The 27,925-nt window shown below is 48.7% G+C and overlaps 1 protein-coding gene across 6 annotated transcripts in view; it reads left to right on the forward strand.

The window, feature by feature from the left end:
* The window catches only part of LOC140426938 (PH and SEC7 domain-containing protein 2-like), a 294,703-nt gene that overhangs the window by 138,279 nt on the left and 128,499 nt on the right, over positions 1-27,925 (forward strand). For 4 of the 6 annotated variants that reach the window (XR_011948349.1, XM_072512237.1, XM_072512242.1 and 1 more), the window contains 3 exons: positions 4,730-4,810; positions 17,488-17,600; positions 27,726-27,786. Coding sequence is in view for 5 of the 6 variants with exons in the window: in XM_072512237.1 (XP_072368338.1) it covers positions 4,730-4,810; positions 17,488-17,600; positions 27,726-27,786 (255 nt within the window). In the remaining variant the exon portion in view is untranslated. The remainder of the gene's footprint in view (positions 1-4,729; positions 4,811-17,487; positions 17,601-27,725; positions 27,787-27,925) is intronic. The other 2 variants (XM_072512238.1, XM_072512239.1) reach the window with 1 other exon arrangement.

A 27,925-nucleotide genomic window follows, 5' to 3' on the forward strand; every position in this document is an offset into this window, starting at 1 on the left:
CACAAATACGGTCACTGTGAGCAATGGGGACTGCAGCATTAAGGTGTGAGAATAGTGCTAGGCCAGGACAGATGTGACTGTAAAATAATGTTGGCTTTGATTTTGTTCATTGTCACGAGGTACAGTGAAAATTATTTTTCTGCGAGCAGCTCAACAGATCATTAAGTACATGAAAATATAATAAAATAAAAGGTTGTTTAGGAGTCTGGTAACAACGGGGAAGAAGCTGTTTTTGAGTCTGTTGGTGTGTCTGTTCACCTTCTCAAGGTAAAGCAAATCTGTAAATCAGCTGAGTTAATTTGAATACAATTTTAAGGTCAAGACAGACAAAATAGCATTTTCCGAATGTAAAAATTATATCGAAGCACAATATAGCTAGAAAAGATTAGAAAAACAAAAAAGTTCAGTATTTGAGCATCCCAACATTGTTTTTAATTGCACAGTTACCCATCAAGAAACAGTTATATAAGCTTTGCTATGAATAATTTGGATTCCTGCCTTTTAATTCCCTTGCTACACCCGTTAACATACACTTAAAAGTATAGCACATGGAGGCATCAAAATCTTGTTTAAAGGATAAGTGAAATGTTAAAACAAAGGTTTAGACAGAATGAGGATGTAGTGTTTGTCATAATATACACCAGTATATCATGGGGCAGACACACACTGGTGGTCACACAGTGGGACCAATCAACATACACAACACCGCAGCCAATCACCAGTGAGAACACACGCACTATAAAGACAGGGGGCATCAGAGATCCCGCTCATTTGAGTAGCAGCTAGCTAGGAGCACAGAGCTCACAGCCTGCAACACAGACATTCACCATGTGCTGAGTGCATCAACTGGTTAGGACAAGGCAAAGGTCTTTAGTTAAAGCTAGTATCGTATTTACCCACAGTTCAAGTATGTTTAAATAGTTAACCTTTTAATAAAATAGTGTTGCACTACTTCAAGTGTTGGTGACCTGTATGTGATCCAGAATACCCAATACATCAGTGTTGTAGCTCCAGCAAAGCTTCAAAGGTGACTTAGTCTGTGCTTATTACAAAACAAAGAACAAAGAAATGTACAGCACAGGAACAGGCCCTTCGGCCCTCCAAGCCCGTGCCGACCATGCTGCCCGACTAAACTACAATCTTCTACATTTCCTGGGTCCGTATCCCTCTATTCCCATCCTATTCATGTATTTGTCAAGATGCCCCTTAAATGTCACTATCGTCCCTGCTTCCACCACCTCCTCCAGTAGCGAGTTCCAGGCACCCACTACCCTCTGTGTAAATAACTTGCCTTGTACATCTACTCTAAACCTTGCCCCTCTCACCTTAAACCTATGACCCCTCTACCATGGGGAAAAGCCTCTGACTATCCACTCTTGTCAACCTCCGTCGTTACAGTGAGAACAAACCGAGTTTATTCAACCGCTCCTCATATCTAATGCCCTCCATACCAGGCAACATTCTGGTAAATCTCTTCTGCACCCTTTCTAAAGCCTCAACATCCTTCTGGTAGTGTGGCGACCAGTATTGAACACTATACTCCACGTGTGGCCTAACTAAGGTTCTATACAGCTGCAACATGACTTGCCAATTCCTATACTCAATGCCGCGGCCAATGAAGGCAAGCATGCCGTATGCCTTCTTGACTACCTTCTCCACCTGTGTTGCCCCTTTCAGTGACCTGTGGACCTGTACACCTAGATCTCGCTGACTTTCAATACTCTTGAGGGTTCTACCATACACTGTATATTCCCTACCTGCATTAGACCTTCCAAAATGCATTACCTCACATTTGTCCGGATTAAACTCCATCTGCCATCTCTCCGCCCAAGTCTCCAAACAATCTAAATCCTGCTGTATCCTCTGACAGTCCTCATCGCTATCCGCAATTCCACTAACCTTTGTGTCATCTGCAAACTTACTAATCAGACCAGTTACATTTTCCTCCAAATCATTTATATATACTACAAACAGGAAAGGTCCCAGCACTGATCCCTGCGGAACACCACTGGTCACAGCCCTCCAATTAGAAAAGCATCCTTCCATTGCTACTCTCTGCCTTCTATGACCTAGCCAGTTTTGTATCCACCTTGCCAGCTCACCCCTGATCCCGTGTGACTTCACCTTTTGTACTAGTCTACCATGAGGGACCTTGTCAAAGACCTTACTGAAGTCCATATAGACAACATCCACTGCCCTACCTGCATCAATCAACTTTGTGACCTCCTCGAAAAACTCTACCAAGTTAGTGAGACACGACCTCCCCTTCACAAAACCATGCTGCCTCTCACTAATACGTCCATTTGCTTCCAAATGGGAGTAGATCCTGTCTCGAAGAGTTCTCTCCAGTAATTTCCCTACCACTGAAGTAAGGCTCACCGGCCTGTAGTTCCCTGGATTATCCTTGCTACCCTTCTTAAACAGAGGAACAACATTGGCTATTCTCCAGTCCTCCGGGACATCACCTGAAGACAGTGAGGATCCAAAGATTTCTGTCAAGGCCTCAGCAATTTCCTCTCCAGCCTCCTTCAGTATTCTGGGGTAGATCCCATCAGGCCCTGGGGACTTATCTACCTTAATATTTTTAAAGACGCCCAACACCTCGTCTTTTTGGATCTCAATGTGACCCAGGCTATCTACACACCCTTCTCCAGACTCAACATCTACCAATTCCTTCTCTTTGGTGAATACTGATGCAAAGTATTAATTTAGTACCTCGCCAGTTCCTCTGGCTCCACACATAGATTCGCTTGCCTATCCTTCAGTGGGCCAACCCTTTCCCTTGCTACCCTCTTGCTTTTTATGTACGTGTAAAAAGCCTTGGGATTTTCCTTAACCCTATTTGCCAATGAGTTTTCGTGACCCATTCTAGCCCTCCTGACTCCTTGCTTAAGTTCCTTCCTACTTTCCTTCTATTCCACACAGGCTTCGTCTGTTCCCAGCCTTTTAGCCCTGACAAATGCCTCCTTTTTCTTTTTGACGAGGCCTACAATATCTCTTGTTATCCAAGGTTCCCGAAAATTGCCGTATTTATCCTTCTTCCTCACAGGAACATGCCGGTCCTGAATTCCTTTCAACTGACACTTGAAAGCCTCCAACATGTCAGATGTTGATTTGCCCTCAAACATCCACCCCCAACCTAGGTTCTTCAGTTCCCGCCTAATATTGTTATAATTAGCTTTCCCCCAATTTAGCACATTCACCCTAGGACCACTCTTATCCTTGTCCACCAGCACTTTAAAACTTACTGAATTGTGGTCACTGTTCCCGAAATGCTCCCCTACTGAAACTTCTACCACCTGGCCGGGCTCATTCCCCAATACCAGGTCCAGTGCCGCCCCTTCCCTAGTTGGACTGTCTACATATTGTTTTAAGAAGCCCTCCTGGATGCTCCTTACAAACTCTGCCCCGTCGAAGCCCCTGGCACTAAGTGAGTCCCAGTCAATATTGGGGAAGTTGCAGTCTCCCATCACCACAACCCTGTTGTTTTTACTCTTTTCAAAAATCTGTCTACCTAGCTGCTCCTCTATCTCCCGCTGGCTGTTGGGAGGCCTGTCGTAAACCCCCAACATTGTGGCTGCACCCTTCTTATTCCAGATCTCTACCCATATAGCCTCAGTGCCCTCTGAGGTGTCCTCCTGTAGTACAGCTGTGATATCCTCCCTAACCAGTAGTGCAACTCCGCCACCCTTTTACATCCCCGTATCACACAACTATCACCCAAAGATGTATTGCCAGAGGGCAGGTGCAGCCACTGACAGCAGACTACACTGAAAGGTGAGTCTGTGATTCCAGTGGGGAGTGCCACAAACGAGGAGCAAATCTCAGGATTTGTTTTTTACACATGATGTTAGTGGGTAAAAAATGACTAGCTGCACACCAATATTTCTCAACGCGCACTTCTTACAAAAGTTGGCTCTCGCAAGCCAGCCAGAAAGCTGATCTTAACTGGAGGCAGGATGAGGAAGACTTTGTTCTCAACTAACCTTATGAGCGTGATCCATTATAAATTAAGCCTAATGCAGCTCAAAGTGATGCACAGCGTACCTGACCAGATCCCGAATGAGCAGGTTTTTCCCGGAGGTGGAGGGCAAATGTGAACGGTGCCAGAGGGGCCCGGCCAACCACACCCACATGTTTTGGGCTTGTCCCAAACTTGCTGGGTTCCGGACATCCTTCTCTGAGGCAATGTCCAAGTTTGTGGGGGTGAGGGTGAAGCCATTCCCGATAGAGGGGGGGTGGGGGGGTGGTGGCTATCCTTGCATTTGCTTCAGGCCACTCCTGGTGCTCTTGCTGTCCATGGCAGTCTGCATAGAAGCACTATCCTTGACACTCTAGGCAGAATATATTGCACAAAATATCTAGATTAAAGCAAATGGGTTCAGGCTCACTCCAGCCTCTAGTGCACAAACTTTAGGCTGACATGCCAGTACGGTACTGACCATGCCACACTGTTGGAGGTACAGGGTGTGATGAATGGAAATGTTTCTAAGTGTCATTTCGGACGTGTTTGGCTGGGTATTTCCCACCGGCTTTTTCGGTGAGATCCATACTGGTATTTACCCACACGATTCACGGCGATTCTCCAACCCAGCGCGGGCTCGGAGAATCCCGGCCAAGGTGCCCAAAACTGCATGCAGTACTCCAAATAGGGCTTGACCAACCTTTGGCTATCACCTCCTCCTCTTTGTTTCTTGAACTAATAATTTGGTATTTCTTTCTTTTATAGCAATGATTTCAGCAAGCTCGTGGCCGAAGAATATCTTAGTTTCTTTGATTTCACAGACTTGAATTTGAATAAAGCACTTAGGTGAGTAACAGTTCTATGATGCAAATATAGCCAGATCTGTTTTTCAAAATAGAATTTTTAAAAAAAACATTTGTTCATGCGATGTGGGTATTGCTCGCTGGGTCAGCATTTGTTGGCCATCGCTGAGGGTATTTAAGAATCAGCCACATTGCTGTGGATCTGGAGTCACATATAAGCCAGACCAGGTAAGGACGATAGATTTCCTTCTCTAAAGGACTTTAATGAACAAGTTGGGTTTTTACAATAATCGACAATGGTTTCATGGTCATCATTAGATTTTTTAATTTCAAATTTTTATTGAATTCAAATTTCACCATTTTCTGTGGTGGGATTCAAAACCGAGTCTCTGGATTACTCGTCCAGCGACAATCCCACTACGCCATTGCCTCCCCTATCAGCATTGGATGTTTTATTAAGAAAATATTTATTAATTTAATATAACAGGTGTGATGCAAGCAGCTCTTAGTACTGTTAAATATGAGATTCATGTTGCACTGTTTTAATAAACTTTACATGAAGCTTTTGATTATTTCTATTTATTGTTATTTCTATTTATTGCATGTAATGACAAACAATATACAGCAAATTTTAATATGTTGTTGAAGGGATGTTTCGGACCATAGATGGGCAGAATAGTATTTTTAGCTTATTTTAATTATGATTTATTATTTTTCTATGATCATTTGAGTGTCCATGATCCTAGTGATGGCTTCAAAATTATGCAAGGCTTCAAAGGGATAAATAGTGAGATGGTTTCCATTGGCTTCCATTGGCCAGCCAACAGTAGCAAGGGGGCTAAAATTTTAAATAATCATTTAAATAAATAAAGGAATAGGTCGAGAAAGTATTTACACAGGGGCGTTAGAATATGGACCTCTCTGCCACATGCTGTTTTCCGAACATTTCCCAGAAAGGCTAGTTAGTTGCTTGAAAAAGAGGGATGCTAAAGGTTCTGGGGATCAAGGAGCGGAGTGGGATTGAAGAAGATTACACATGTAGAGAATGCCTGCTTGGATTTAATGGCTCCTTGCATCACACCTGTTATATTAAAATAATAATCTTTGGCCGCAATTCGCCCAATTATGTGTGGTCTCCATCAGGAAACGTGTTGCGATTCACACCAGGGGTGAGATTCTCCGACCCCCGCCAGGTCGGAGAATCGCCGGGGGCTGGCGTGAATCCCGCCCCCGCCGGTTGCCGAAGTCTCCGGCACAGGATATTCGGCAGGGGCAGGAATCGCGCCGCGCCGGTTGGCAGGCCCCCCCCGCACGATTCTCCGGCCCGGATGGGCCGAAGTCCCGCCGCTAAAATGCCTGTCCCACCAGCGTAGATTAAACCACCTACCTTACCGGCGGGACAAGGCGGCGCGGGCGGGCTCCGGGGTCCTGGGGGGGGCGTGGGGCGATCTGGCCCCGGGGGGTGCCCCCACGGTGGCCTGGCCCGTGATCGGGGCCCACCAATCCGCGGGCGGGCCTGTGCCGTGGGGGCACTCTTTCCCTTCCGCCTTCGCCACGGTCTCCACCATGGCGGAGGCAGAAGAGACTCCCTCCACTGCGCATGCGCGGGAATGCAGTCAGCGGCCGCTAACGCTCCCGCGCATGCGCCACCCAGAGATGTCATTTCCGCGCCAGCTGGCGGGGGACCAAAGGCCTTTTCCGCCAGCTGGCAGGGCGGAAATTCGTCCGGCGCCGACCTAGCCCCTTAAGGTTGGGGCTCGGCCCCCAAAGATGCGGAGCATTCCGCACCTTTAGGGAGGCGCGATGCCCAACTGATTTGCGCCGTTTTGGGCGCCAGTCGGCGGACATCGTGCCGTTTCCGGAGAATTTCGCCCCAGGTCTCAGACATTGTTTTGTCGGGGGGAGGCGAATTTTGCAGTAGCACCGAGAGGGGTAGGGCCTAAACATCAGGGCCTTTCGAATATGTCTCCATTCAGGGCCTTCCCCCCCCGCGCCCACCACCCAGGTGAGCGGCATCATGCTAAGGGGTCACCAAATGCTCCCCCCTCAATGGCGCCTTTCAGGTCCCACCTCTTTGAGGCCCCACCCCTTGTTGGCACTGTCCCTCCACATTCCCGACCACCCGGGTCCTCAGAGCCCCAGCGCGGTCATCATGTCTGGTCTCCGGTGGTGGAGACCAGTAGTGATTTGCGCCAGCTTCACATTGTGCCAGCAAGTGAGAGCAGGGAGAATTCAGCTTAAAGTAAATTTTGAATATGTAAATGCTTTTTTTAATGTGCTAATCTGGTTCACACCCACCGAGGACGTGAAACCGATCACGTCAGCTAGAGCGAGCTGGAAGCATCGTGGACTGTTTGCCATCCAGCGCAGATCCCGTTTCGGGCCTCTCCTGCTATTCTCCCTACATAGCAAGACTTGCGCCTGGTGCAATACAGCCAGAGTATCGCCCCCTTTAATTAAATTTACCATGAAGGGCCTGGAGTTTCCACTAAATTGTGTTGGGTTTGTTAAAAACATCAAGCTGGAAGCAGGCTCCGCAAACAAATAAACCAACCCCCAGGATGAATTAATTACCATTGGGAATTTCTGCTGATGCACTTGTTTCTAGGCCTTTGAGGCTCCAACATCTAAAGTGTAACCTTTGGGTGCAAGAACACGAACACACTGAATGATTCTCTTCACTACTGTAGAGTTAATACTGTCCTGTAATCTAACGAGAAAATAGATTCGCATTTTTTTTAAGCAATTTAAAATCGAGTTGCCCACTGGAGGAGATTGATAGTGTGATTTTAAAATATTTTACTTTTTTAGCTGTATTAATGAAATGTTACCAAATTATGACTCTTAAATGTATCAAGAATTATTTGAAAGCAAAAAAAATACATTTCCACACACTACCCGATTTTTGCAGATTTATGGCAACCTTTGCTTTCGGCAATGTGCAGATAATTTTGAGCAGAAATTCAGGGAGGATGTGGGGTGTGGAAAGCACTTTTCAAAACAGGTACAATTTTGAGTGTAATTTGTACCAAAATGGCAGATACCAGCCAAAACTGAAATTCTACCCCCTGCTCCCCATATCTAGTGGGCAGCACGGTAGCACAGTGGTTAGCACTGTTGCTTCACAGCGCCAGGGTCCCAGGTTCCCGGCTTGGGTCACTGTCTGTGCGGAGTCTGCACGTTCTCCCCGTGTCTGCGTGGGCTTTTTCTGGGTGCTCCAGTTTCCTCCCACAAGTCTCGAAAGATGCGCTGCTAGATAATTTGGACATTCTGAATTCTCCCTCTGTGTACCTGAACAGGCGCCAGAATGTGGCGACTATGTACTTTTCACAGTAACTTCATTGCAGTGCTAATGTAAGCCTACTTGTGACAATAAAGATTATTATTTATAATTAAAGCTTTGTTCACATTGTAGTAAGCAGCTCAGAATGTGTTATTAAGATTGCTTTCACTAGGTTTGGCCATCTTCAATTTGAATTGTAGAAATTTCAGCATGAGGCTGTCCATTCTGCTCATGCAAATTCTCACAGAGCATTGTTCACATACTAGCCCAATTCTCTGTTCTTTCCCCATATGTCTTAATATGTTTTTCTCCTCGTGCTTATCTAATTCCTTCTTAAATACATTTACAGCTGCAGTAGCCATATTGCTAACAGCTTTTGTATTGTGGACTCCGCTGTCTGCAGTCCTGTCAATTTGTTTAATGTATTTAAGTCAACAATTAACACTGAAACTGTCAAGGTATATGTTTATTGTAGGAATTACCAGTGAAAGCAGTTGTCAAAGTCCTTGGGCTGGATTCTCCATTATTGGGACTATGTCCCCCACGCCGGTGTCAAAGTGGTGGGATTTCACACCAGAAAATCTGGCATGAAAGGACCACAAATTCCTAGCCCTGCAGGGAACTAGCAGGGACCCAGCATAGATCTAGCAGCTTTTGCTGCAGATATGGGCCCCGCACTTCCGGGTCGGAGGCCGCCCATGCGGATGGCGGCGGCCTCCAGCGACCGCGCCATGCTCCATGGCAGACTCGGACCGTGGAGCTGGACCCAAAAAAGAAACCACACGATCGGCCGCGCTCCCGACCCTCAACGCCCGCACTAACATTTCCCGGCTGTCTATAAGGCCTCCCCTGCCCTCCGATCGGCCCGCCCCTGAGTAGGGCGGCCACAGACTGAGTGCGCAGCCACCACGCGAGTATCCCGACCGGCTGGACAACATTAGTTCCACGTCGTCGGAACTTCGGCCGGTCGGAGGTGGAGCGGGCCTCTCGCAATGGCCCCAGTTAAGTCCTAAGCGTCACAGCGTACTCCCCGAGTACGCCGCTTTTCGGGGCCCGCAGAATCGGTGAACCAGCGCCAGTCCCGATTTCTTGTGCGAAACTGGATTTTCCGCCCCAAGGCCGGCCGCGATTTCGGCATCAGGGTGTGGAGAATCCAGCCCACAGTCGTTGGTGAACCAGTTGATCCACTTAAAATATCTTATGCATTATTTTGCAGTAACTAATTTATATAGTTCAGAATAAGGTTATAAAAATTTTCATAAAATATCATATGCTGCTGTTTGATTAAATTTTTCTATTGAATTATCTTTTGCATCTTTTAATGGCTTCCTTAAAATTCTTACTTCAGGCCCTCAGTCTGTCACATAGACCTGGGGCTGGATTTTCAGTGGCCAGTTGGTGGTGGTACAGACGTGATTTGACAACAGCATTCTCAGAGGGCTTTGACAAAGGGCCACCTGGACTGGAAACGTTAGTTTTCTCTCCCTACAGATGCTGCCAGACCTGCTGAGATTTTCCAGCATTTTGTCTTTGTTCTCAGATGGCATGTCAGTCTTCCGATGCCTCCGTGACGTACTGGAATTTCTAAACCGAGAGTGGGAAGGTGACAGCAACTTACACAACCCCAATTATCTTTCTGTTAACCTCACTGTAGTTTGGGGGCTAGCCCCTTTAAGGGATGTTCTCTGAGGGAGGGATCTTGTGACCTGCTAGGCCAATCAGGAAATTCATTGGGATGTGTTGGGATTTATCCCAGAAGTTGGACTCCAGAGCTGAGTATGGAAAGACTATTTTAAAGCACTTTGTTAAATATTTGTTTATAGTTGGAATAAAGTGTTGGGCAGGATTCTCTGATCCTGAGGCTAAGTGTTGATGCCGTCGGAAACGCCATTGCGTTTCTCGACAGAGTCAACATGGCCTCAGGATCAGCAATTCTGGACCCTACAGGGGGCCAGCACGGCACTGGGGCGACCCTCGCCGGTCCAGCTGCTGATCCCGGCGTCAACTGGGCGCCGTGGGGTCCGCGCATGCGCAGTGGCACCGGCGCCAACGCTCGCATGTGCAGTGGCTCCCTTCTCCACGCCGGTCCCGACGCAACATGGCATAGGGCTAAAGGGGACGGCGCGGAAGAAAGGAGGCCCCCAGCCCGGTGGGCCCCGATCGCGGGCTAGGCCTCAGCGGAGGCCCCCCCCCCCCCAGGGTCGCCCCCCCCCCCCCCCTCAAAGTACGCCCCGGACCCTTCCACGCCGAGGTCCTGCCGGGTAAGACCACACGCGGATGGGCGCCGGCGGGCCACGTGTTTTTTGGTACGGCTGCTCGCCCCATCCCGGGCCGAGAATCGGCGGGGGGGGCGCGTAGAGCGGCCCCCGACCGGCGCTGCACCGACCACGCCGGCGTCAATGGCGACAATTCTCTGCTCTCCGGTCTGGCCCCGGGCTGAGAGAATCCCGCCCGTCATCTCTTATAAGTTAACTGGTAGAGCCAGTTCTTGAAGTTATTACATTGGCAGTGAGGTAACGGCCAGCAACCCAGATTCCAAGAATTTGTGGGAAAAGTCCGATTCCAAGAGTTTCAGAACAAGTTCAGCCTTCAAAGAAGAAAACAGTCAAAATGCCTCTTTTCAGGAAACTAGACCCATTCGAATGGGTCTACAGAAGATTTGGTATCGTATGTGGAAAGCTTAAAATTATTTTTCTGTGCAAATGAAATAGAAGGGGAGGAGAAGCAAAGAGTAATTTTGTTAATTGCGTATGGGGCGCAGACATATAGTCTGATTCGAAACTTAATGTCCCCGGATGCTTGCGATACCAAAACATTTGCAGTGATCGTAGAGTTACTCAAAGGCACTACCACCACAAAGCCCTCCGTAATTTTACAGCTTTACAAGTTTAATTCGACCGGGAGAGCCCCAGAGGAGACCATTGCGGCTTTTGTGGCAAGACTCAAGAAGATTGAAGAGCATTGTGATGTTGGGACTGCATTAAAAGAGATGCGGAGAGATCGTTTAGTATGTGGCGTTAACGACAAAGCCATACAAAAGAAGCTTTTGGCAGAATCGGAAATAATCATTAAAAAGCGCTGGAGATTGGTTTAGTCATGGAGAGCGCAGAAAAAGGCACCAAGAAATTACTAAAACCCTCTGAGCAGCGCAGTCCACCAGTTAGAGTAGGAAACGGCAAGAAACAGTGGCGCCAGGAGTGAAGACGTTGGTCCAAGAAAGCTAATGAATATGGGAACTGGAAGAGCCAAAAGGTATAAATATTAAACCCACAGCCTAGGATGGATCCAGTGTGCGCATAGTGTTACAGATGTGGGGGGAAGCCACCCCCAGACAAATGCAGATTTAGGGAAGCTGAATGTTTCAGGTGTGGGAAAAAAAGGACATGTGAGACTTGAGTGCAAGTATAAGCAGAGCCTGCCTCGCACTGGTAGATCGAACAGTAGAGCATCAGTGTACCGTGTGGAAAATGGTCCTGAGGTGGAACGGAAAGTTATATCAATCAATAATGTAAAAGCAGGGGCAGGCGGTGGCGCTGTGGTTAGCACTGCTGCCTCAAGGCGCCATGGACCTGGGTTTAATCCTGGCCCCGGGTTTAATCCTGGCCCCGGGTCACCGTACGTGTGGCGTTTGCACATTCTCCGTGTCTGCGTGGGTCTCACCCCGCAACCCCATAAGATGTGCAGGGTAGGTGGGTTGGCCACGCTAAATTGCCCCTTAATTGGGAAAAAAAGAATTGGGTAGTCAAAATTTATATTTTTTTAAATGTAAAAGCAGGCAGAGTGGCCCTGATCACAGTGCAGTCAGTGGTAAATAGAAGAACATTACAGATGGAAGTGCACACTAGGGCCTCAGCCACCATGGTGGGGGTAACAGACCTTCCAGTACCTTCAAGAAGGAGTCCTCCCTCTGAGCTTGAAGAATACTGGGACCAGGCTGACAACATATAGGGGAGAGGCTATAAAGATAATAAGCACAACGATGACCCCTGAGGAGATCAACAGCTATCCACTAAGCTGCCTTTAGTCGTGGTGTATGATCAGAGGTCAAGCTTAATGGGGTATGACTGGCTCCAGGGGATCAAATTAAATTGACTAGAGGTTTTTAGCATCAAAGAATTTATCATCAACTCAAGATCATTAGTAAGTATCAAGATGTTTGCCAGGAAGAACTGGGAAAAATAAAAGGTATCAAAGCGAGAATTTGCGTGAACCTGGAAGCCACCCCAAGATTTTTCAGGGCTAGACTTATGCCCTATGCGTTATTGGAGAAGATTGAAACAGAATTGAAAAGGCTGGAAGACTTAGGTGTCATTCAACCAGTGTGATTATGCCAGTAGTGAAACGGGATAAAACCACCCGTATCTATGGAGATTACAAGCTAACGGTGAACCAGACCACGAAGCCTGACAAGAACCCCATACCCAAAATTGATGATCTATATGCGAAACTGGTTGGAGGTTAATTGTTCACAAAGGTAGATACCTTTGGGTATCTACCTTTGGGTGTTGTTCTTGTCGGCTTATGAGTACACCATTGAACATTGTCCAGAGACTCAAAAAGCCAATGCAGATGCCCTGAGTCATATTCCTTTGCCAGAGACAGATGCACATCCCACACTACTGGAAGAGATAAGAATGGGTCATAAATTTTCTAGAAACTTAGCCAATGTCGGCTCAACAGATTAAGTACTGGGTGTACTGGATTGATGATGTAATGAGAGAGCTTCAGAGGAGATTGAGCCTCAGCAGATCAGGAAAGACGAGCTTAGCTGTGAAGATGGTATCCTCCTCTGGGAATCAAGAACGGTTGTCCCCGGGCCAGGAAGAGAATTATTACTGGAAGAGTTACATAGTTCCCTTGCGGGCATGTCTAAAATGAAGATGGTACCGAGAAGCTACGTGTGGTGACTTGGCATCAATGCTCAATTAAAAGAGTGATAGAGCACTGTGATCAGTGCCAATTTCAGCAGAAGTTACCTGCAGCAATTTGGTTACATCCATAGGAATGGCTAGGTCGACCATGGGTTCGGGTACATGTTGGAGGCGTTGGAGATGGAATCCTCAACTGCTTCTGCCATAGTTGAGAAGCTGCGTCAGTGTTTCGCAATTTACGGAATACAAAAGGCCCTCGTTTCGGACAATGGAATGGATTTTACTGGTGACGGATTTCAGACGTTTATGACTTTCAATGGAATAAAATATATCAGAATGGCACCATACCGTCTTTCGTCCAATGGATTGTCCGAGAAGGCAGTGCAGACTTTCAAGGCTGGCTTGAAGAAGCAGCCACCCATCTTTAAGCATCAAGTTGACTAGATTCCTGCTATCATGTAGGATCACCCCGCATAATACTACTGGAATCTCTCCAACTGAGCTGCTGATGGGTCATCGATTGAGGACTAGATTAATCCTGGTGCTCCCAGGGTAGAGTGGAGACAAGCCAGGGGAACCAGAAGAGTAACTACAACTTGTTTAAAAGTGCAAGAGCATTCAAGGTAGAGGATCCATTGTTTTGAAGAATTTCAGTAACGGACCAAATGGGTTCCAGGGGTTGTTGTGGCCAGAACAGCGCTGGTGTCCTTTGAGATTAAAGCACAGGACAAGATTTTAAAGAAGCATGTAGACCACTTGGTAGTGTAAGAGCCATCCCAAGAGCCAGTGCTACAACCTGTTCCAATTGTGCCAGCAAGCAGCATTGTTGTGGGTTTCCGAGGAGTGAACTTTCGGATCAGTGACAGACAGGCCAGAGTGTCATCCCCTAGGAAACAGTGGTACAAGGAGCGAGTCCTTGTGAAGTAAGGCCAACAGTAACTACCACTGGGGCTATGTTTCTCTATGAGAAAGAAGTCGTCACCGGACAGACTGAATTATTGATGGACGAGTGTAAAAGTGTCCATGGTTGTTACTAATTTGGTAATTATGAAATTTTATTATTCCCATGTGTAAAAAGAGACTTAAAGGGGGAGGATAGTAAATAAATGCTTGCCTAGCCACAGATCCAAAGAATGTCTTGCACAAATGGCTATAAACAGCAAGAGAATGGGAATATCTTCATTCAGTTACCCACCACCTTGACTTGGAAATATGCTGCCATTCCTTTGTCATCACGAAATCCGAACTAAAAATTATCAGCTGTAGTGGTTCAAGAAGAGGCTCACCAATTCCTTGTCTGGGCAAATAAGGAAAGGTAATGAAAGTAACATTTTACCAACCTCACCCATAGCCTGAGAATAATCAGTCAAAAAACATTTGTATATCATGTATCCTGCTCAGTTACAGACAAATGTTATAGCTCTCGTATTTTGTAAAACACGCCATTGTACAGGGCCTTTTGAATATCACTTTGGGGGGTATTTTCTGATATTTTCCTTCCCAGCACTCCCAGCACTTGTTCCAAGTCCAGTCAGGGGGATTGCCGCCAGGAAGACAGAATCACGTTTCACGGAGGGAACCCTCAGCAAACCTCTGGATGGCGTCGGGCAGAGGTGTGATATGCTTTTCCCACGATCGGGCAGATGCCCAACAAGCAAGATCACCAACCCCACCTGGGAGGCTGTGCCCGCGATAGGGAGTGCCAGCTTGCTCTATAAGAGGATGGAACGACAGCGTCGTAAAAAGATGAATGACCTTCGTGAAGCCAGGATAAGTCCGATTCCTGCATCTCCTAATACATCCATCACACCTCCATGGTGATCTCACTCCCAGCCACCTCATGAGGTCCCATCACTTGTCATATTGACCTTCCCCTGTCACCCCAGCTTCCCCATTATCCCCCCATTATCCCCCCAATAATTCTCCTGTTCCTCACACCTCCACTCCCACTAATGCCAGACTTCATTACCACCTTATCTGGCATGACTCCTACCTGCACTCTCCCCATCTGTCTCATTGCAGGATAAACTTGAGCACAACTGGTATGAGTGGGCACAGTCCGCCGGAGTCATGCCAAAGCTGAAGATCCTAACCCCCTTTGAGGAAAGAGTCCTTGAGCTGGTCGGCGAGGCCCACACCTCTGCAGAGGGCGATGTGGGGGCAAAGACACAAGTGAGAACCCGCAATACATCCAGCCATGCGCAAGCCTCACATGAGTGACTTTTCTCCGATCAGTGTTCCTCTGATCCGCACTAATGCTATCTCTCTCAGATTGCAGGTCAACCAGCAGACCAGCCCGGACCATCCTTACCGCCCCTGGAAACAACAGACATGAGCAGCTCCTAGGGAGATATCTCTGAAACCAGCATCGAAGAGGCACCACAGCTGTCAATTGCACCCTCCACCAGTGCAGATAGTCGCACCTCAGTGGGAATAACTAGTAGATGGGCTCTGGGTCACTCACTGGTGGGCACCTCACAGCTGATAATCCACAGCCGCAGAGGCAGGGATGTCACAGGGATTTGGCACTTGGAGGGATGCCAGGCTGACTATATGGCCCTGGAGACAGTCGTCTGAGAGCTGCTGGAGCTACAAAGGCAGAGCTATGAGCATCAGGAAGGGATGACAGCATCCCTCCTTGGATTGCAAGGCCGATTTGAGGAGTTCCACTGCCTTCTGTCTGAAGAGATGGTGCCATTGCAACAAGGCCAAAACTGCGAGGTGGCATCCACATTGGAGACCTCGGTGCAAGACATGCATTCCATGGCGTGTGGTGTCCGTTCCATGGTTCAGGTCATGACCTCCATGGCTGAGGGCAAGAGCTCCATGGTGCAGGGCTTCAACTGCATGGCGCGGACACTGGTGGGAATCCATGAGGGTCCGTGCCAGAGCACAGTGGGGCTTCTGGATCTCACTCCAACGGTCCTGGAGGAGCCCAGGGGCCTCCAAGCACCTAGTAGAAGGGGCCTCCAAGCACTTGGTGGGAAGAGATCAGAGGGATTGCAGCCAAAGGAGACCTTGGGGGTGTCCAGCCCATCTGACGCTCCACTCCCTGTGAGCTACACATCTCCAGTTCCGGCGGGACTGGCCAAAAACGTACGGCCGCTCGGCCCATCGGGGGCCCGGAAAATTGCCTGGGGGGCCCGCTGCAACAGCCCCGACAGGCGTGGCGTGAATCCCGCCCGAAAAACGCCGCCGGAGAATACGGCAGCCGCCGTCGGGGCGGGATTCGCGCCGCCCCCTGGGGATTCTCCGACCCCCCCGCCAGGCCGTAGAATTGCCGGGGGGGCGGCGGCATGAATCCCGCCCCTGCCGGATGCCGAATTCTCCGTCGCCGGGGTTTTGGCGGGGGCGGGAATCACGCCGCGCCGGCCAGCGGCCGCTGGCAGCGGCCCCCCTGGCGATTCTGCAGCCCGCAATGGGCCGCCCATTTTAGAATGGTCCAGCCGGCGTAAATTAGACCTGGTACTTACCGGCGGGACCTGGCTCTGCGGGCGGCCTCTGGGGTCCTCGGGGAGGTGCGGGGGGCTCTGGCCACGGAGGGGTGCCCCCACGGTGGCCTGGCCCGCGATCGGAGCCCACCGATCCGCGGGCGGGCCTGTGCCTTGGGGGCATTCTTTCCCTCCACACCGGCTGCTGTGGACCTCCGCCATGGCCGATGCGGAGACGAACCCCCTTGCGCATGCGCTGGGATGATGCCAGCACACGCTGGCGCTCCCACGCATGCGCCAACTCGCGCCGGCCGGCGGAGGCCCTTCGGCGCCGGTTGGCGTGGCGATAAGCCCCAGCCACGCCTGCTGGCGCGGCGCCAACCCCGTCGGCGCTGGCTTGGCTCCTGAAGGTGCGGAGGATTCCGCACCTTCCGGGCGGCCCGACGCCGGAGTGCTTCACGCCACTCTTCGGCGCCGGGACCACCCGCCCTGCCAGATAGGGGAGAATCCCGCCCCAGATCTTCAAATATAATTGATTTTTAAAGCTTAATACTTTTCATATCATTTTGTTTATAAATAATGAAATAGTACCCCCTCCAGGATACATGAGAGGAACAACCCATCAGTAGATAGTCCGGGTTTAAATGAAAGTAAGTAAACCTGTTTCCCTCCACCTCAGCCTTTCATTTCACAGCAATCTATGAACCAAAGGCTTCAATATGCAAATTGAGTATGTGCATTCGTGGGAATAATCCCACATTTTACCCCCTTTATTTTTATTTGTGTTTACTTCTTAAAATTAGAACTGTAAATTTGCATTGGATCATAGATATTACAGTTCTAATTTTAAATAAAATTATGTCTTGATGTGGTTGTTGCACTAACCAATTTGTTTCAGCATGCCCAATCTTTGGACAGCTGCACACTTTACTCTGTATCACCACAACGTGGGGAAATTGTAGCAATATCTGCTATCTATTTGTATGCAAATAATGTGTTCCCATGTGTTATAGCATAGAACTTGCCCTACAATAATCTATTTGGAAGTAAACATGGATTTGCAGTCCTCTCGAAGGAGTATCTACTTTTTAAAATTAAAATCTAAATAGTTCCTCTGTTCCCCTTTTTCCACTAGGAGATTTTTGAAAGCTTTCCCACTGATGGGTGAAACACAAGAGCGCGAGAGAGTTCTGATCCATTTTTCTAAGAGATACTGCCAATGCAATCCTGATTGTATCAACTCCGAAGGTATTGAAATTGGAATTGAAAGGTGCCTTTATACATAAAATGATTAATTATTATACATTGGTACAGATTTCAGAAAAGAGAAAATGAAGGTATTTTGATTGCTTTTATTGATTGCTGATATATCTTTGTGGCAGATTCTGACAATCATTTTTACTGTCTCCTAAGCTGTGTTTTACACAATGAGAGCATTCTAAAATGTTGCAGTTAAAAATCACTAATGTTTTATATAAAAACACCATCCCACGTGAATTATATCTATTTGTGTAAGTATGTGAATGGAAAAGAATGTGTTACGCCCTGTGTACAGAGAGCTTTGAAAAACAGTATAGAACAGGAATTTGGTCAGAGTGGAAGTCTGGTGCAGAGGGCACCTTAAGCCAGTCGTCAACAGTAAATAATCACAGAGGAAGAAATGGAAAAAGTGACACCATCATCAACAGGCAGAGAGGAGCAGCAGAACCTGTGGAAACAGTTAATTGTATAGGAAAGAGTTTAGATACCTCTTTGAATAGAATCTGTCCTGGTTAGTGTTAAACTTGCATTCGTGAGGATTTAATATTAGTTCAAGTAAGTGCAAATCAAAATAAAATTAGCTAAGTGATTTCAATCAAAACTTCAGTTAAAAATGCCAGTAACTGGCAAACCACTATGTAATTTGTTATAACCCACAAGTATCTTACCAGGTGGGAACAATTAACTCCCCTATGACCTTGCAGAATAGGAGCTCCCCAGTTTAGGGGACAGGGGACCTCTGAACAATGTCTATGTGGTATTATCAGGTAGTACCCGAGAGGCTGAAGCCCATTGGTTAAACCTAGGAGTTGACCATTGGCTGTATAGTATGTAGCTCCGCCCTGACAGGCGGGGGTATAAGAACCGGTGCCGTCCCAGCAGCCCTCATTCTGTACCGAAGCTGCTGGGAAACTGTTCTAGTCTATTAAAGCCTTCAGTTATGTTACAACTTCGTTTTAATAGTTATTGATCGTGCATCAATTTAATAGACTACAACTTAAGCTGAAAGGATGGATCTCCGAATCAAGCCGGAGTGTCTGCAACTCAGCCCCCACGCGGAGAACTCGGCGGCGATTTTCAAGCACTGGCTGGCGTGTTTTAAAGGCTACCTTGAGACGGCCAGATGCACACCCTCGGGGGAGCAGAAACTGCATCTCCTGCACTCGAGGATAAGCCCTGGGATCTACAGCCTCATCGAGGAGGCGGAGGACTTCGATGCAGCAATCAAACTTTTAAAAGGACGTTATATCCGCCCTGTAAATCAGGTCTACGCACGTCACCTGCTTGCAACAAGACAGCAAAGCCCCGAGGAATCGTTGGAGGAGTACTACCGCGCGCTACTGGTGCTGGGCTGAAACTGTGGCTGCCCGCAAGTTTCGGGGAGCGAGCACACGGAACTCCTAATCCGGGATGCCTTCGTAGCAGGTATGAGCTCCTCAGAGATCCGCCAGCGTCTTTTACAAAAAGACACCCTGGGACTTAGAGAGGCACGGTCCCTGGCAGGGTCCATGGACGTTGCCTCCAGAAACGCACAATCCGATGTGCCCAACCGCGCGGTGGCCCCCTGGGCAGCGTGGCACCCCGCAGCGGCAGCCCCACAGACTTTCCCTGTGTCCCCGCAGGCCTGCGCTGTAAGACAGCCCGCTAACTCCGTTGGGCCCCGCTGTTTCTTCGGCGGGCTGGCAAAGCACCCCCGCCAGCGCTGCCCGGCCCGCACCTCCACCTGCAAAGGGTGTGGCAAGAAGGGCCATTTTGTGGGGGTCTGCCAGGCACGAGCGGTGGCTGCGGTCTCCAGCGGCGACTCCGGACCGCCGCAGCGATCTTCTCTTCGGGCCCCAGGCGGCCAGCAGTCACCGCCACCCCCCTATCCTAGGGCCACGTGCAGCCCACGGACACCGCCATCTTGTTCCTCGGACACCACGCTGGATGGATGGGCGCCGCCATTTTGTCCATCCCCGACCACCATGTGCGACCCATGGGAGACGCCATCTTGGATGGGGCCCCAGGATCCCAGCACGACCGACTACACACTGCCCGATCAAAATCCGCAACTACTGCATCTGGCCTCGGTGACTCTGGACCAAAATCGACCTCGGACACTCTCAACAGCAACGACAACGGTCTTCATCAACGGCCACGAGACGTCCTGCCTGATCGACTCTGGGTGCACGGAGAGCTTTATACACCCCAACACGGTAAGGCGCTGTTCACTTGTTACCCACCCTGTAAATCAAAGAATCTCCCTGGCCTCCGGTTCACACTCAGTGGAGATAAAGGGGTTCTGCCTAGCAAACCTCACGGTCCAAGGCAGGAAATTCAACAAGTTCCGCCTTTATGTCCTGCCGCACCTCTGCGCGGCTACACTCCTGGGGTTGGATTTCCAATGTAATTTGCAAAGTCTGACCTTCAAATTCGGCGGCCCTATACCCCCCCTTACTGTCTGCGGCCTCGCGACCCTTAAGGTCGACCCGCCTTCCCTGTTTGCGAACCTCACCCCGGATTGCAAACCCGTCGCTACCAGGAGCAGACGGTACAGTGCCCAGGACCGGACCTTCATTAGGTCGGAGGTCCAAAGGCTACTGAGGGAAGGGGTCAATGAAGCCAGTAACAGCCCCTGGAGAGCTCAAGTAGTGGTGGTAAAGACCGGGGAGAAGCATAGGATTGTCATCGACTACAGTCAGACCATCAACAGGTTTACGCAGCTGGACGCGTACCCTCTCCCCTGCATATCCGACCTGGTAAACAGGATCGCGCATTATAAGATCTTCTCCACGGTGGATCTCAAGTCCGCCTACCATCAGCTACCCCTCCGTACTAGTGACCGCAAATACACTGCCTTCGTAGCAGATGGGCGGCTCTATCATTTTTTAAGGGTTCCTTTGGTGTCACTAATGGGGTCTCGGTCTTCCAACGCGAGATGGACCGAATGGTTGACCGGTACGGCTTGCGCGCAACGTTTCCGTATCTCGATAACGTCACCATCTGTGGCCACGATCAGTAGGACCACGACACCAACCTCCGAAAATTTCTCCAGACCGCTAAAATCCTTAACTTAACGTATAATAAGGATAAATGCGTATTTAGCACTGACCAGCTAGTCATTCTCGGCTACGCAGCGCAAAATGGAGTTATAGGTCCCGACCCTGAACGCATGCGCCCCCTCATGGAGTTCCCCCTCCCCCACTGCCCCAAGGCCCTGAAGCGCTGCCTCGGGTTTTTCAGTTATTACGCCCAGTGGGTCCCTAACTACGTAGACAAAGCCCGTCCCCTAATCCAGTCCACAACCTTCCCCCTGTTGACTGAGGCCCGCCAGGCCTTCAGCCGCATCAAAGCAGACATTGCAAAGGCCACGATTTGCGCCATCGACGAGTCCCTCCCCTTCCAGGTCGAGAGCAACGCGTCCGACGTAGCTCTGGCCGCCACCCTCAACCAAGCGGGCAGGCCCGTGGCTTTCTTCTCCCGCACTCTCCATGCTTCCGATATTCGCCATTCCTCGGTCGAAAAGGAGGCACAAGCCATAGTAGAAGCTGTGCGACATTGGAGGCATTACCTGGCCGGCAGGAGATTCACTCTCCTCACTGACCAACGGTTGGTGGCATTCGTGTTTTATGATGCACAGCGGGGCAAGATAAAAAACGACAAGATCTTGCGGTGGAGGATAGAACTCTCCACCTACAACTACGAGATGTTGTATCGTCCCGGGAAGCTAAATGAGCCTCCTGATGCCCTGTCCCGCGGTGGACCGCCTCCGAGCCCTCCACGAGGACCTCTGCCACCCAGGGGTCACTGGCTTTTTCCACTTTATTAAGACCCGCAACCTGCCCTACTCCATCGAGGAGGTCAGGACAGTCACCAGGGACTGCCAAACCTGCGCGGAGTGCAAAACGCACTTCTACCGGCCATAGAGGGCGCACCTGATAAAGGCTTCCCCTCCCTTTGAACGCCTCAGCATGGACTTCAAAGGCCCCCTCCCCTCCACTGACCGCAATATGTACCTCCTGAACGTGATTGACGAGTACTCCCGGTTCCCATTCGCCATCCCCTGCCCAGACATGACCGCAACCACCATCATCAAGGCCCTCCATGGTATCTTTACACTGTTCGGTTTCCCAGCGTACATACACAGTGATAGGGGGTCCTCCTTTATGAGCGACGAACTGCGTCAATTCCTGCTCAGCAAGGGCATCGCCTCAAGCAGGAGGACCAGTTACAACCCCCGGGGAAATGGACAGGTAGAAAGGGAGAACGCAACGGTCTGGAAGACTGTCCTACTGGCCCTACGGTCCAGGAACCTCCCAGTCTCCCGCTGGCAAGAAGTCCTCCCAGAGGCCCTCCACGCCATCCGGTCACAGCTCTGTACAACCACCAACTAGACACCTCACGAACGTCTCCTTGTTTTCCCAGGACGTCCTCCTCCGGGACCTCGCTCCCGACTTGGCTAGCAACACCCAGACCCATCCTGCTCCGAAAACACGTGCGGGCGCACAAGTCGGACCCTTTGGTCGAGAGGGTCCTCCTGCTGCACACTAACCCCCAGTACGCCTACATGGCGTTCCCTGACGGCCTGCAAGATGCGGTCTCCCTACAAGACCTGCCGCCCGCCGGAACCCCATGCGCACCAGATCCACCACCTCCACCCCCCCCTCCACAGCACCTCACAGGAGGGTCAGTCCTCCCGCCGCCCCTGCCTAGGCCCTCCCACCCACCGACACCCCCTACAGGCGCCCCCCTCTCAGTTCAACCGTTTGCCCCACCAGCGCCGTCTAGGGATGACGAAGCCACGTTCCTGGAGTCGCAGACGCCCGGACCCCCACCGGAATCACCACTGGGCTCAGACGATCGAGGAGGATGACCAGGCCACCCGACCTACTGATCGCTTCAGTATAACTGATCTGTATCTATAAATAAACACTGACTGTATATATCTTCCACGATTGTAAATATTCTCTACACCCTGTAAGGAGGTATCACGGTACCTCCATATCTGATCATACCATGTTGAATGCAATTGTAACCACTGGCCACCACCCCGGCCGGACTCTTTTTTAACAGGGGTGAATGTGGTATTATCAGGTATTGCAGTACCCGAGAGGCTGAAGCCCATTGGTTAAACCTAGCAGTTTACCATTGGCTGTATAGTATGTAGCTCCGCCCTGACAGGCGGGGTATAAGAACCGGTGCCGTCCCAGCAGCCCTCATTCTGTACCAAAGCTGCTGGGGAACTGTTCTAGTCTATTAAAGCCTTCAGTTATGTTGCAACCTCGTTTTAATAGTTATTGATCGTGCATCAGTCTAGTTGTATGATATATATCCCTGAACAGGCGCCGGAATGTGGCGACTAGGGGCTTTTCACAGTAACTTCATTTGAAGTCTACTTGTGACAATGAGCGATTTTCATTTAATTTTATTTCATAAAGCCGGCCAGTTTGGCACCGGTAAGGCAGACCCAGTTGGGATCTACCTGTGATGTATATCATAGTTATTATAAATAAACTAAGTTTCTTTAAACTACTCGGTGTGGACTCCTTTGAAGCCATATCAAACTGGCGACGTGGGTCAAATTGGATAGCTATCGATGCTGCTACACCATTGGATAAGCCACTTCCTCATCCATGTTGGCTAAAGATTGGAATTTTCTCTTTATTGTGCCTCTGTTCGGACGGTTAGATGTCTTTAACACCAGCTTGGAAGACTGAAATCAGTGTGCGGAGTGAATGTCCTACTTTTTCAGGGCAAACAATATGAAGGAAAATGGCCGCCAGACAGTCATCTTGCTGACTGCCTGTGGCACACATACATTCGGAGTGATACGAAGCCTTGCCTATTTGGTGGTGCCCGACACACAAACCTTTGACCAACTAGTCACTCTAGTGGGCCAGAATTTTAACCCAATCCATCCATTATTGTACAGCGATATAATTTTAATACCGTGGCGAGGACCCTGGGTGTGTCCGTCACCGGGTATTTGTCCAGGTTGTACAAGATTGACAAGTTGTATGAATATGACACTGCCCTGCAGGAAATGCTGCAAGACCGTTTAGTATGCGGCATTAACAATGCATTCACCCAAAATAAACTGTTGGCCTAACCTTCCCTGAATCTACAAATTTCACTGTCCCAGGAAAGTGCAGAGCGAGGGATGCAAGAAGTACAAGGCATGGGACAGCCCCCTCTGAAGCAGAACCACTCCCCAGACTGCTACCCTGCCCTGGACCAAGTGCCGCAAAGGTTGAGTCGTCGCGATGGGAACCTTCCCCGGAATCCGCAGAGGGTGAGCCGGGTTGTTGCAGGGTGCATGGTCGCCAGCCCAGGCGCGACGCAAGCCGCAGCCCATCCAGAGGTCGAGGTGCCCTGGCAGAGCCTGGAGAGCCTAGAGCCTGTACCTTCCACCTGGATGAGCCGGAGAGGATGACTGCAAGCAGTTAAATTGTGTGTCGGCGCCTCGGGTGGCCCCTATAAAGATTGCAATGCAGGTGATTGGGCATTTGCTGAACATGGAATTGGACACTGGTGCGGTGGTTTCCATTGTGGGGCAGAGTACGTTCCACCACATTAAACAAGGGATACAGAATTTGGAAATAACCGATACCAAAGCTATGTTGGCCACCTACACTGGTGAGCCATTGGACATTGCAGGTACCACCCATGATTCTGCTGGTCAGCAATCAGCATGTCTCCCGCTTATTGTGGTCAGGGGACAAGGCCCCAGTTTATTGGGCCGTGATTGGTTAAGCCATTTACAGCTTAACTGGCAGTTCATCCTCCAGATGTGGTCTGGCGGCTTAATTGAAGTATTGGGCAAGTACCCCGAAGCACTTCAACCTGGGCTGGGGATGATAAAAGTGGCCGTAGCACATATTTATGTCGACTCACGTGCTTGACCTGCTGGTGGCTGCCTACGAATTCGAGCATCGGCTGAGGACCCAAGGGTGCCCCAATATGCAAGTTGGGGCTTTGGGGGAGGGTCTGGGATTCATGTTGGGGGATTGAGAGATCACATAGCCATCGGGTCTTCAGTGCAGGAAGAAAAGGTAAGTGCCCTGCCGAGGCCTGAGGAGTCCCGTTCAATAGCTGGAAACACCCGGCGAAACCTGCCCACAACGGGGCTCTTTTCTTTCATTAAATCTCGCCTTGTATCCCTATTTGTGTGAAATCAATCCTGGAGTGAAGTATCCTTTCCTCACAGTCTTATAAACGTAAAATAAAATATTGGGGTTTCTGTTCAGAATCCTAGCAATTGCTGGGGTCTGGTCTGGGATTGCAATACATGTAAACGTATCTAATTGACTCCTATTGTAAAGTATGCTCATTGTCCCAATTTTGCGGTTTACAAAGTTTTGCAGGAATGTAACCCCTATTAACGGCAGGTCTTTGCTGTACTAGTTAAAAATAGCATAATGATAGTAGTAAAACTGAATGCAACTATTAGTAAATTCAAAATCCAATAGGGATTAAGATAAGACAAGAACGGATCCATCACCCGAATAGGGATATAGTGTAGATCAAATAGTGCAAGGGAATTGGAGGAAGAAATATGTTGGTAAATCTATGAGATAAATAGCAGGCGAAGGATAATAATCATTTCAACTATCCTGAAGAAAATTAGAAAATTTATACCGCTCCTATGAAGTGCCCTGGTATATATTAGTATATTAAAGGCACTATATAAATACTAGTGGTTGTTGTTGTAGACTGGCAAGAACATAAGACTATTATGTTTTTACAGCATCGCCAGAACTCCTTTCTGACTCAGTATGTTAAGAAGTCTAACAAGAAAGTAATCACTGCTGGATCTTGTAATGGATAATGAACCAGAACAGAAACAAGAAGCAGGATTAGGAAATGAAGAACAGCTTCTTAGTAGCAATGGCACTACATAGTAAGGTTTAAGATTAGTATTGAGAGTAACATGAAGACTAAGGAAATAGATTGGAAAGGAACAAATGAAGTTCGAATTACAGAAAATAAACTTGGAGAAAATTTTGGAAAACAAAAGGCGGAGGGAGTCTCTACACTTTGAAATATTTCAGGCATTGGGATCATCCACGGGTCCTGACCCCGCAAGAGTCAGAGATGGGCTGACAGTGCAATCTTTTGAGAGGCAGTCAGTTAAGAGGTCACTTCCAATTTTGCTGTCTAATTAAGGAAGGCAAGGACGTCCCTGAAGTGGCAGGCCAATCAAAGGGACTGCAGCTTTCACCGAATGGCAGCCCCACCAGGAGAGGTGGGGTTCTGCTGAGGCAGGTCGGTGAAGGTGCCGCAAAACGAAGGTGACCTTGGAATCCTGCCTAAGATGTGAAAGTACTGAAAGCTCACCGCTCGTAGTGTCATTAGTGTGTAGGAGAATCCCCTCCATAGGATTAGTCATGACCCTGCTTGTGTCACTTCTATTCATGCAGCTTCATGATGGGGCCAGTGAGGTGAGCGACCAATGGCCCGCTGGCTTGCTGCAGGACGCCTCCTGACTTAGCAGGAGACCGGACTGACACTGAGAATCCCAGTGACACCTGCACCTTGGCACTAAATGGATTCTTGATTGACTGACTCAAATTGGCTACTCGCTACTGTCAGGTGGGTAGCCGCTGCTGCTTCGAGCCTGCCTTTGGCAAAATCATTTGGAAGCAGGCACCCATGGGGCCAATTTACCGTGCATTTTTTGAAATTTTCTCACAGTCCTGCCCTCTAACCTGCCTCCATGGGGCTGGGAAAATTCCACTCCTCAGGACAGAAAAATGGTGTGAAATCTTTATAGGGAATCCAATCGAGTTCAAAAAAAAGATTCCACTAAAAGCCAAAAACAAGCAAGGGCACCATAAATATATAGATAACTGAAGGAAAAATTGGATCTAAAGAAAGAGATGCTAAAAGAGGGGGGATAAATGAAATGTGAGGAACTTGGGAGCATAGTTTAAAACAAATACCATCACGGAAGCAAAAAAAAGTTTCAAATTAAATTAAAATGTCATTAAAGTAATGATAATATATGCTATTGACACACCAATAACACAAAGAAAATTGAAGAGTGAATTAATGGATGCGCAAGAGAAATTAATAGGTAAGAATTGAGCTTAAAAAGAATATTAATATAATCGGGATAGAAAGGGGAAAATAATGGATAAACTAATGAACCTAAAAGACTACAAAGCCCCAAGTCCCGATGCAAGACACCCAGCAAGGTATCTCCACTGCTGCTAGACAGAAACTCAGAGATACTGCTAGGGCAGCACGGTAGCATTGTGGATAGCACAATTGCTTCACAGCTCCAGGGTCCCATGTTCGATTCCGGCTTGGGTCACTGTCTGTGTGGAGTCTGCACATCCTCCCCGTGTGTGCGTGGGTTTCCTCCGGGTGCTCCGGTTTCCTCCCACAGTCCAAAGATGTGCAGGTTAGGTGGATTGGCCATGATAAATTGCCCTTAGTGTCCAAAATTGCCCTTCGTGTTGGGTGGGGTTACTGGGTTATGGGGATAGGGTGAAGGTGTTGACCTTGGGTAGGGTGCTCTTTCCAAGAGCCAGTGCAGACTCGATGGGCCGAATGGCCTCCTTCTGCACTGTAAATTCTATGATAATCTATGACTGCTGATTGGTATCACAGTCAGCCAAATAGTACTACGGTCATCTTGGAAGGCCTATGCAAGTGTGGTACTCGAGCTAACCTTTAAGGTATCAATTTACTCAGAAGTAGCTGCCACTTCATCACCCTTCAATGTTCTTATTATGTCCTCCTGGCACCTTGTTGCCGCAGAAATCTACTGGACTGTCACCCTCTCTAGGATGTCCTGTAGTTTGTGCGAAAACTCCTAAAGTGTGTTGTAAATTCAGGGTAATGGAATTGCTTTAACTTGTCCATCATCTCAACCATGCGTAGAAAACCATCTCCACTTCCTCTATATGAGATCAATATTCTCCGTGTTGTTCTTTCGAAGACCATGCCACTAAGATCACATTCACAATTAATCTTGGAATACAGCGCAACTTTGTATGTTACCAAAAATGTGAGCATGTCCCATGCTGTGATCTGATTTCAATTCTGCACCAACTCCAGAAAGTTTGCATGATAGACTTTTATTCCAATGTGTACAATTAATAGTTAAAAACAACTTTTATGTTTTAGATGGGGTCCATACACTAATCTGTGCACTAATGCTTTTGAACACAGATCTTCATGGGCATGTAAGTACATTTTGTTATTTTACAGATGTGATGCTCACTCTTTGGGAGAAATTATGTAAAACGAATAAAAATTCTGAAAATAACTGCATTTTAATTTCAGAAAAGTGAAATAAACCAACCAGCAGATTGTTTAAGTAAATT

Source organism: Scyliorhinus torazame, chromosome 7 (assembly GCF_047496885.1).
Source record: "Scyliorhinus torazame isolate Kashiwa2021f chromosome 7, sScyTor2.1, whole genome shotgun sequence".
NCBI lineage: Eukaryota > Metazoa > Chordata > Chondrichthyes > Carcharhiniformes > Scyliorhinidae > Scyliorhinus > Scyliorhinus torazame.